The sequence below is a fragment of the Nyctereutes procyonoides genome, unplaced genomic scaffold (genome assembly GCF_905146905.1).
Source record: "Nyctereutes procyonoides isolate TBG_1078 unplaced genomic scaffold, NYPRO_anot_genome, whole genome shotgun sequence".
NCBI lineage: Eukaryota > Metazoa > Chordata > Mammalia > Carnivora > Canidae > Nyctereutes > Nyctereutes procyonoides.
In genome coordinates, this window is record NW_026575035.1 from 23290749 (window position 1) to 23301367 (window position 10619).

At 49.4% G+C, this 10619-nt stretch overlaps 1 protein-coding gene across 1 annotated transcript; it reads right to left on the minus strand.

The window, feature by feature from the left end:
• Positions 1 to 4792: 4792 nt before the first annotated feature.
• SOX17 (SRY-box transcription factor 17) lies at positions 4793 to 7513 on the minus strand. Its single transcript, XM_055318308.1, has 2 exons — positions 7190 to 7513; positions 4793 to 6609 (listed from the first exon to the last, which is right to left on the minus strand). The coding sequence occupies exons 1-2, from the start codon at positions 7494 to 7496 to the stop codon at positions 5645 to 5647; spliced, it is 1272 nt and encodes a 423-aa protein (XP_055174283.1). The 5' UTR covers positions 7497 to 7513; the 3' UTR covers positions 4793 to 5644.
• Between the last annotated feature and the right edge of the window lie 3106 nt (positions 7514 to 10619).

Here is a 10619-nt window from a genome sequence, read left to right on the forward strand (position 1 = left end):
TACTGCGTTAAGAATTTTTAATGTCCAGGGCAGCCCAGGGGGCTCAGCGGTTTAGTGCCACCTTAAGTCCAGGGCTGATCCTGGAGACCTGGGATCAAGTCCCCACTGTTAGGCTCCCAGCATGGAGCCTGCTTCTCCCTCTGCCTGTGTCTCTGCCTCTCTCTTTCTGTGTCTCTCATGAATAAATAAATAAATCTTTAAAAAAAAGAATTCTTAATGTCCAGAATCTTGAATAAAGCCAGTGGTGAGGTTTCCATGTTTGTGCAAGGAGGACACTGTGAATTGAACTGGTGATTCACAGAAAGCTGCCTAATAATTTAGGAGAAAGCCCACAGCAACTTTCTTATTGGAAGAGAGGGATGGGTGTTATAGTGGAAAATTAAAGAGACACAGCTGGTTCCCAGGCCATAGGCCCCAACGAAATGCTTTGTCTGCCATGGGCTTATCATGTGGAAGAAGAAGAATCAAACATTCCTCATCCTACTCCAGATGGGGATGGGTAACAACAATTTCTTCAGATGAATAGTCTAGACTCAGAAGGAAGCACCTCGTAAGCAGGAAGAATAAATCTATGCTGAAATAATGGGTGTAAAATCTCTCCCTGTCCAGTATTCTCAAAACAAATCAAAGGGGAATGGGGGGAGGAAGGGAATGTTTGAAATCTATAATATGACAGGCACAATTCTGAGTATTAAAAACAAAATGCAAGGCACCTGGGTGGGTCAGTGGTTGAGTGTCTGCCTTTGACTCAGGTCATGATCCCAGGACCCTGGATGGAGTCCCCACATCCGGTTCCCTGCATGGAGCCTGCTTCTCCCTCTGCCTGTGTCTCTGCCTCTTTCTGTGTGTCATAAATAAATAAATAAATAAATAAATAAATAAATAAATAAATAAATAAATAAATGCAATGTTAGACAGAGATGATACATTTTGGTTCATAGCACCCCATTTCCTTTGTTCTGGATTCCTTTTGCTTGTATGTGCTTTTTCCTGATAAGGAAATGGTAAAGAACAAGTTGATGTCTTTTGCAGTGTTATTCAAATGAAAGGTACAATAATCTTCTAAGATAAGAATAATAAGTGGGGTGCCCGGGTGGCTCAGTCAATTAAGTGTCTGCCTTTGGCTCAAGTCATGATCCCAGGGTATCTGTGATGGAGCTCAGTGAGGAACCTGCTTGTCCCTATCCTCCCTACCCCGTTCGCATGCTTTTTCTCACTATCTCACTCTCTCTCAATTAAATAAATAAATAATTTTAAAAAGGAATAATAAGTGAAAGATATAGTTTCATTGTGATATCATCTATTAGCTGCTTGTATAGGTAACAAGTTTATTTTGTAATTTATTACACACACCCTGGTAGCTTTAATGGAATGTAGTCAGTGTCTGTGAGAAAGAAAATATCCTCTTTTTACCTGGGTGTCTCAAAGATGTGTAGACTATGCTGGCATCAAGTCAGGATATCCCAGTCCATAAAAGGGCTGGATTCCTACCTTCTAACACACTTCTGAAGTACTCAGAAATGAAGATGGGCTGGGGCTGGGGTAGGGACTGGGGTTTGGAGGCAAGCAACATATCCTTTTGGAAGCATTTGCTTCCAAAATTAAATAGTAAAAAATTGAGACCATTTTTTTTGTTGTTTTTCGTTGTTGTTTACAAATCAGTTACTAGCTGGCACCCGTGGTCATTTCATTGAGTTGGCTTGAGGAAAGAGGGCTGTATACATTTGGGGATATCACAGAGTTCTCCAAGTTTTACATTCTGTCCTTCACTTTAAAACTATTTTGAAAAAATAAAATAAAAAAAAAACTATATTGGTGTCTCTGACAGGCCCCAACGCTTTTTTCTTGTTTTTTTTTACCAGTGCCCCTATCCCTATAGTTAAAGATAAGAAAGGATTATTTAAGGATAACACCTGTTTCAATAACTTGTTGTTGTGTAACAAAACTCTCCCAAAACCTAGTGGTTCATAAAAACCATTTTTTAAAAATCTGAAAGATAAAATTAGGGGCACTTGAATGGCTCAGTCCATTTAGTGCCTGCCTTTGGCTCAGGTCATGATCCTGGAGTCCTGGGATAGAACCCCGCATCAGGCTCCCTGCTCAGCCTGCTTCTCCTTCTCCCTCTGCCCTTTCCTCCCTGCTCCATGCTCTCTTTCTTGTGCTATCTCTGTCTCTCTCAAGTAAATAACATCTTTTTAAAAAAAATCTTTAAAAAATAAACAAATAAAAATCTTTGCCACCTGTGCATTGCCTGAGCTCATCTGGGTATTTATTCTTCCAGCCTCTCCTGATTATAATCAGATGGTAGGAGAGCAGAGGGAGTCAGCTGTCAGTAAGGCTGAGCTCTTTACCTTTGCAGGGAGTCACAGGGCCTCTCCTCTCCATGTGGTCTCCAAAAATGGTCTCATCATCACCCTAGTAATTGCACTGGTCACTGGTTACAACTTTTTTTTTTTTTGGTTACAACTTTGTAGCTCAGAGTTGAGCTACAAGAACAATCTTCTAAGCCACCTTACTAGGAGAGCTGACACTGTATCATTTCTATTCCATTCTGTTGGGTTAAGAGTAGAAAGTTCAACCCAGATCATATAAGGAGTTTATACAAGGATATAAATACCCAAGACACAGTTCATGGGGACGGACCTGGGGACTAACGACTGTCACCACTCAACTGCACAAAGGTGAAAGTCATACATTCACCTTGGCAGGGCAACCTGAGTTTCCCTTATACTCTAAGAAAGGGACACACCACTCCCCATGTTCCTTGATTCACATGTGTCAGGAAGGGAGAATTCAGTAAAATTAGAGAGTTCTTGATATGTCCCTTTGTGTTTTCAAATATAGGGCAACTGCTCTTTTGCTTCCATGCTGGGGTGCCATGCTTTCCAACAGTCTCACCATCACAGCTTCTAAATCGGAGGGTTTCAGATTCCCACCACCCTTGGATGGCTTGCCAGGGGCCATGCATTGCCTAAAATGATGTCTAAAATATTGTGTGTGTGTGTGTGTGTGTGTGTGTGTGTGTGTGTATTCCTCAGACTTCTGGGGAGGGGCTTCCTGGTTTTCCTCAGACCATCACCTAGGGTGAATTCAAATCAGCAAGACCTAAGAGTGCTTACAACTCAGGAGCACTACTCTGCATTTTTACCTTCTGACTGACTTCTCCAGTAGGGGAAAAGCAGTAGGTCTTTGATGTATTTGTGTCTACAGTAACACAAAAAGCAGTCACTAGCTGCCACCGAAGACCACTTCATGAGTCTGCCTAAGAAAAGATAAAGAATGGGCTGGATTACCTGTGCCCCCAAGAATTATTGTGAGCAGGAATCCTCCTTTGTTGGGGCTCAAGGCATTGGAATTGACTAAAAATTTTAGCTTATTATTTTCCCATTTGTACCTGGTGAATAGTAAAGAATGTAACTTAACAGGACGTTGGATTCTCTGCCCCCAACACTCTATTCTCCTTTCCTCTCTTCCTTATTTATCTTTTTATTTTGTAAGACATAGCAGGCAAGGGTACAATTCCCTCTCCTTGGGCCAAAAATGTGCTAAAATGCCTAGTGTGATCTCAACTGGAGACATGGCCTTGAACCTGAGCAAGTGAGGCCCCTCTGCTCACTTTATCTACTAGGAACTCAGAACATCCTGGGGAAGGAACTCCGACTGGAAGCAGAACCTGTCTAGGAAAAGAGGAATAAAGAATGTGGAAAGGGTCGAGTACTAAGAGGCAAGTGAACTGGATTAGATGGTAGATGTAACCCAGGAGTTAACTTCAGAATTTCAAATGCTTAATGTAACCTCTGTTACGCCTAACAAAACAGACTTACCTTTGCTTTCTGAAATTCCTGTTCTAAACATTCCTAGCACCCAGGGACCCCCTCTGAAAAACACACCTTGCCATTTCTCAAGAGAATCCAGTCAACCATTTCAGCTCAGCTGTCCCACTTCAAGATAAATGCTTTGAACTATTCTCCTACCCTTCCCTTTTTTCTATAGCATTAATCAGAGTGGAAGATTTTATATAGTTTCTCACCACCAGCGTACCAGTTCTTCCAGTGCCCACATATATCCTGGCACAAAGGAAAACAGTGATTAAATATATTTTAATAACTTGTAGGGGTGCTTGGCTGGCTTGGCACCCCTCTTGATCTTGGGGTTGTAGGTTCAACCCCCACATTGGGCGTAGAGATTACTTAAAATCTTTTTTAAAAAGTTTTGAGAACTTATCAAGCATTCACCCTATATATGGCAAGTGAGTGCTCCAGTGCCTACTTTCCTCACTTGCAGAAGAGGGAAAACAGCACTTCGGCTCCACAGGCTTGATCAGGCTCAAACTTGGTACAGAATGGCATTGATGAAACACGTGGCACAGGAAATGCCCAGCACAAGTCATCTGCATCCATTGCCTCAACCTGCAAAATCTGATGGATAGGGCCACAGCAATTAATGCTGCAGTCCACAGCAGGGCTAACCCTTCGCTTTTACAGCCCCTTGAGTCCGTTTCTCCCCCAGAGTAGAACACGGATACCCAGGGCTATAGCTTTAGTTGCCCTGGTAAAGTACACTAGCTACAAATCATCACTGGAACTCTCCAAAGCTTAAGAACTGCTTGTGTCAAAAAAAAAATCCAATGCACCTTGTATGCACTTTATAGGAGAGCATCCTATTAAAATTACAGACGCGGAAGTTTCATTAAAAGTAAGGTCACAACGCACGTTTGCTTTTGATTCATTCCTGTGACTCCTTCAAATTATTTTTATTTTTTTCCCTTCAAATTATTTTTAACCCGGCAACAGTACTTCCCAAGGTGTAGACAGGTGAGAGTTAGCAAGTTCAGTGTTGAGAGGGAGCGTACAGACTCTTGGTGAAATAATGTAGGCCGAAAAAAAAAAATCCAAACTCCTCTATAGGCTGGTTTCAAGATTCAACTAGAAAACTCAAATTCCTTGGATGTTCTCCTCTGGTGAAGGGATACACGAAAATTCAAAATACCTAGAGTATCGAGATTAACCATTACTTTTCAGAAACTAGGATCACTGAAACGATGTGTTACGCACAGGCTCATTCTATGAGGTTTTTCTACCTAGGAAAAAAAACAAATAGACATCCTAATGTTCCATTTTAGGTTTTGACCCTGAATCAATTATAAGAGAAGGAGAAATCTGCTGTAACTACATATTAAATATCAATCAAATGTTTCCAGTGCTATGTCAATACTTAACATTCATCTTGAAAATGGACTTTTGTGACAAGAGACACTAGCAGAGTGAAAAAGGATTCCAGATTTTATTTCTTTAAAGATCGAGAAAACACACCCAAGATAAAATGGTTTTGGTCAATAAATGGTCAGGAAACGGAGCAAGTTATTCTGGGACATACTCAAAACTGGTCACCCTGAACTGGGAAACGGGGTTCTGACAAGGCAACTGTGGGAAAGAAGAAGTATCTGGACAAATCTTCACAGACCACCCCACATTTTTCTCCCCCCAACTGTTCAAGCGGCAGACAAAATAAATTACCATAAATTATATGCCTAGGCGATTTAAAAACAAAACAAAACAACACGAGGCCGAGGACTTCCTCAGCCCCTCCGGAAGTGTGTAGGTAACGCTGCGCTTCTGGCCCGCAGGCGGGCTCGCCCGGGGCGTCAGACGTCAGGATAGTTGCAGTAGTACACCGCTGAGCTGGCGTCCGACACCACCGAGGAGATGGCCCCGTGGCCGTCGGGGAGATTCACAACGGAGTCGTGTCCCTGGTAAGGGAGTCCCATCTCGGGCTTGCACACAAAGTGTAGGTACTGTTCAAATTCCGTGCGGTCCACCTCCCCGAGGAGCTCGGCGGGCTGGCTCGGGTCCGCGCCGTCGCGGCAGGGCAGGGCCTCGGGGGGCGGCGACGGCTGCTGCGGGTGCTGCGGCGGGTGCTGCGGCGGGTGCTGCGGCGGGTGCTGCTGCGGGTGCTGCGGCGGGTGCTGCTGCGGCTGCAGGGAGAAGCCGCGCCCGCCGCCGGCCGCCGGCGAGCCCATCGCGTTGTAGTACAGCTGCAGGGCGCTGGGGGGCGCCACGTGGCCCGGCAGCGCAGGGCCCGCCTGCTCCAGGCCGAGGCGCGCGTGCACCGGGCCGACGGGCGGCTCCGGGGGCCCCGCGTAGTCCGAGGCCGGCGCGTAGCTGTAGGGCCCGGCCGCCGGGCAGTCCCCGGGCAGCGGCGCGGCGAAGAAGGCCGGGTCCGGCTCCACGCCGTCCAAGGGGGACGTGTCCGGCGTGGGCAGCGGGTAGCCGTCGAGCGGGGCCGCGCCCAGTCCCTGGCAGTCGCGGTAGTGGCCGCCCAGGTGCGCGGGCAGCAGCGGCGGGCCCGCGGGGAAGCCCTGCTCCGGGAAGGCCAGGCCCAGGCCGTCCACGGCCACGCGGCCGCCCTCGGGGCCCAGCGCGGCGGCCTGCGGCTCGGCCAGGCCGTGCAGGAAGCCGCCCTCCACCCGCTTCAGGCGCTTCACCTGCTTGCGCCTCCGCGGCCGGTACTTGTAGTTGGGGTGGTCCTGCATGTGCTGCACGCGCAGCCGCTCGGCCTCCTCCACGAAGGGCCGCTTCTCCGCCAGGGTCAGCGCTTTCCACGACTTGCCTGCGCGGGCAGAGGAAGGGGCACGGGGGCGCCGGGCTCACTGGCTGCGCTCGCGCCCCCGGGCCCGGGCCCGCGCGCCCCGGCCGGCCCGCCCCGGCTGGCCCCACCTCTCCCCGCCTCTCCCCGCCGACCTTTAACTGAGCAACTAGAGCGGGGGAAAGGGGTCGCGCGCGTTAAGGAGTGAAAAATCTGCGGACTCCGGAGGCCAGCCCTCGGAGGCCCAGCGTTCGGGGAAGACAGGACATCTCGGGTCCTCGAAGGGCGGCCCTCCCTCCTCCAGCCCCTGGGAGGCCGCCTCCCAGCTCGCCCACTCCCGGTCTTTCGAAGAAGCGAGAACGGCCCGGCCCCTACCCGGGAAGGCGTGGGGCAGGCAACGGGAGGGACCGAACCTACCTACTCGGCTGCCGGGGACCCTCGCGGGGGCCCAGACACGGGGAAGCCGACGACCCAGGCGGTTGGGAGGAGTCGGGAGAGGGAACGCGGGAGGGAGCCCAGGGCCCCGGGGAGCGCCATGCACCGCCTCGGCTCAGGGGAGCGGCTCCGCGGGTCGCAGCGCCGCGGGTCGCGAGCTCGGACTCACCCAGCATCTTGCTCAGCTCGGCGTTGTGCAGGTCTGGGTTCTGCTGCGCCAGGCGCTTGCGCTCGTCCTTCGCCCACACCATGAAGGCGTTCATCGGCCGCCGGATGCGAGACTCGCCCTTGGCTCGGCCCGCCGCCCCGGCCGGCGCCCCGCTGCTCGCCGCCGCCTCGCCCTTCACCTTCATGTCCCCGAGGGGGCTCAGCGACTCGGCCCAGGGGCAGGGGCCCAGCCCGGCCATCACCGCGGGCAGCGCGCTGCGGGTCTGGCTCTGGTCGTCACTGGCGTACCCCGCATCCGGGCTGCTCATGGCGCTCCAGCCCTGCCCCGCACCCCACAGCCCTCCGCCGGACACGCCGCCCCTCCCCCCCCCCGGCCCGGGGGAGATGCCCCGTGGGCTGCTCGAGTCTCCCGGGCCCGACCCGCCGCCGACGCTCCCGGCAGGTCCCGGCGCCCCGCGCAACCCGGGTGCCCGCCGGCCCAGTGACGCTGCGGACGCCCGGGGCCCGCGGGCCCTTTTCTGCGCTGATGCGGCCAATGGAGTGGCGGGGGCGGGCCGGCGGGCGTCCTTAGGCCCACGCCCAGCCGGCCGCCCGCGTCCCGGGCCTCCGCTCAACCCCACGCCCGCCCCTGCCCCTCCCCCGGCCCCGCGCCCAAGGCTACACCTGCCCCCGGGAAAACCGGCTGAAGCCGGGCTCAGGCGCCGCGTTCCCTCCAACCTGGGAAGGGGGACTCCCGAAGATGCTTCTGGAATGTAGGCTGGACCGCTGGATAGAAGTCCTTGGCCACGGTAGTTGGGATGAACACACTGAGCAAACGCTCTTTCTTCTTTTTCTCTCAAATATGATACCTCCATAATTTGGGTTACTATGCAGCTATTCCAAAGAATAGACTTATGTATGCGTATACACACATATTCAGAGAGATTTTTATACTGAGTGGAGAGAGTAAGTTAACATTTGAGCACACGCTATTATAGGAGCCAGGGATGTTAGTACGGGGGAAGGTACCTAGCCATCTTCCCGGAAACCCCGCGGGTGTCTTCTCCAAGTGTGTTTTTTCGAATGCAGTAGATACTGTTGATAATAAATTAAAAACATTCTCTCCCCAAGGACTCAACCTGCTTGTTGTACTACTTTCAAAATGCTGTGTCCGAGGTAAATTCTAATCTTTGTAACAGGATTAAACACGGGATGACATCCTGTAGCCAAGAGTCCCTCATCCTGAAGAATAAAACCTTTATTCATCACGATGAAGCGACCCTTGCAAATTTGTACATGAAATGTATGATAGACATAAAAGGTTTCACATACGTGTGCAGTAAAAGAGGCAAGACTCGGTTTTGATTTCTAAAATGTGGTAACACTAGCAGCAATATTTATCTGAAGGCCCACCTAATGGGGGCAAGAGCAACCCCCTTGCGCACCAAACTTAGCTGTAGCTCTTAGGGGATTCTGTACGCTTCTTTGGACTGAAATGAAAATCTGAAAGAGTATTCAACTTGTGCTGAAATCCGAAACCTTCTCATTGGGATTTTTAAACAAGCCCTCACATTGCATGTACCTGGCACAGGCCTCCAAACTTAGCTAGTTTATCCCTGCAGTTCTGTGAGGCAAACGCTGTTGCATATTACAGGATGGGAACCTGAGATACAATGTGTTTAAGGAATTTTCCTGAGGTCACAGTTTGAGGAGTGAAATTCATCTCCACTAGCGTGCCCTGATTTTGAGCTCCTAAGCACTAAACCAAGCCGTTGTGTATTTGTTTGTATATTTGTGTTGTTTTCTAAGGCAGTTAACACACTCATTTCTGCCTAAGTCCATAACTTTGCAAAGAAAGGAATACATCAATCCCCAGAACAGATTTTCTTTGTTTACTGCGAAGGTGTGATGACAAACTAAGGCTTACATCCGGGATCTGGGAGGTAAATGCTGCAGCTTTTTGTGTGAAATTAGAGTAACAAAGTATTCTATCAAGTCTGCTTATTGGTGGCATCCATAAAAACAAAGAAACACAACGCCTTAGGAAACGTCTGGCCTTCGGTTTCTCTGACATTGCTATTCCCCCCCCCCCCCAAAAAAAAAACTCCTCATTAGTTTGAAGCCAACTTTACTTTGCCTCTGTGAGGCTCTGTGAAGCGCTGGCTGCCCTCCGTCCCTGTGACAAGCCAGTCTTCAAATATAGGATGAATTAAGTGGTTCTAGCTCTTGGGTCTCTGGGTTTCAATCCAGAAAAAAATGTTAATCTGCTTAAGAAAATCATCGACAAGTGTTATTTTTAATGGGTGGTTTTGAAGCAGCTGATCTTAAATTTAACTAATTGTGTGTCTTTCCTTTAAGGCTTTTTTTTTTCCTGAAACAAATATGGGCTTGAAAATTAAGCATAACTGCATTTCAAATGGTTATGTAAGGAAGGAGATATGGGAGTAGAAAGAACAAATTCACCCACAGTGCCTTGCTCCTTGTCTTCTTGGCGATCTTCTCTATTTCTTCTGGATAGTAATAAACATCCCCACAGAGATTCCAAAGCAGATTTTGTATTAGTGCAAAGTTTTAGGAACTAACAGGAGTTTCGTTAGACTAGTAATAAAAAACCAAACAAAAACTATTCCTGTTCCAGAATCTATTATCTGCCTATATTAATCTATTTGATAGCTTCTGTAAAAAAAAAAAAAAAGTAAAATAAAATAGGGTACAAGAAATTCAATCCAAGCGTGAGTCCAAAATACGTATATGCATGGATTTGCCCTTGTGCACTTTCTTCGTCCTCGTGTTCTTCCTGGCCCACACCGGTCCAGAGAGAAACTGATGGGGAAGACAGCCTGGAGGATCTCCATTACTATTTGCACGTGTTCCTGGAGAAAGACTATTGAGTTTTGTTGGGTGAGATCACTGAGAAATCAGGTGAGAGCACAGCATCCATAGAATGGAGTGGGAGCCTCAGATTTCGCGTCCCTTCCCCCCACTTTTTATAACGCCTTCCCTGGAGGTTATAAAGTAACAGTTTATACGTGCCAGTTGGGAATTATGGTGCCGTTTTAACACCGCTTCCTTTTACCCACCGTTACCTAGAGCTAATTTCTTCTGATCATCCACCTGTCCTGTATTTTGGGGGGAGGGTGTTGGGGGCTGCGGCGCCGCAGCCCAGTCCGTGGTGTGTGTAGACTCTTCTATTTCGGTCTCTTTACTGAACGCGGTGTTGGAAGTCGAGCTCTAGACGTTATCAGAGCCAGCCACAAATGCCACATGAAAAGCAGCAAACATCCGGAGTGGTTTCCTGCAAGCCTTGCTTTTCTCAACACGAGAGATTTACGCGGGGGATTCGGGCGGGGGCACGGGGGGGCACGGGGGGGGGGCGCGACGACAAACAAGTTTCGCGAGTCAGAGCCTTGTACACCCGCTCCTGGAGCCGCTCGGTGCGTCTGCCCTGCACA

Bases quoted from the DNA above. Each gene is read 5' to 3' on its own strand.
- SOX17 (XM_055318308.1), bottom strand. From the start codon at position 7,496: ATGAGCAGCCCGGATGCGGGGTACGCCAGTGACGACCAGAGCCAGACC. The intron at 6,610-7,189 runs GTGAGTCCGAGC...CTGCCCGCGCAG, and splicing joins CGAGCTGAGCAAGATGCTGG to GCAAGTCGTGGAAAGCGCTG.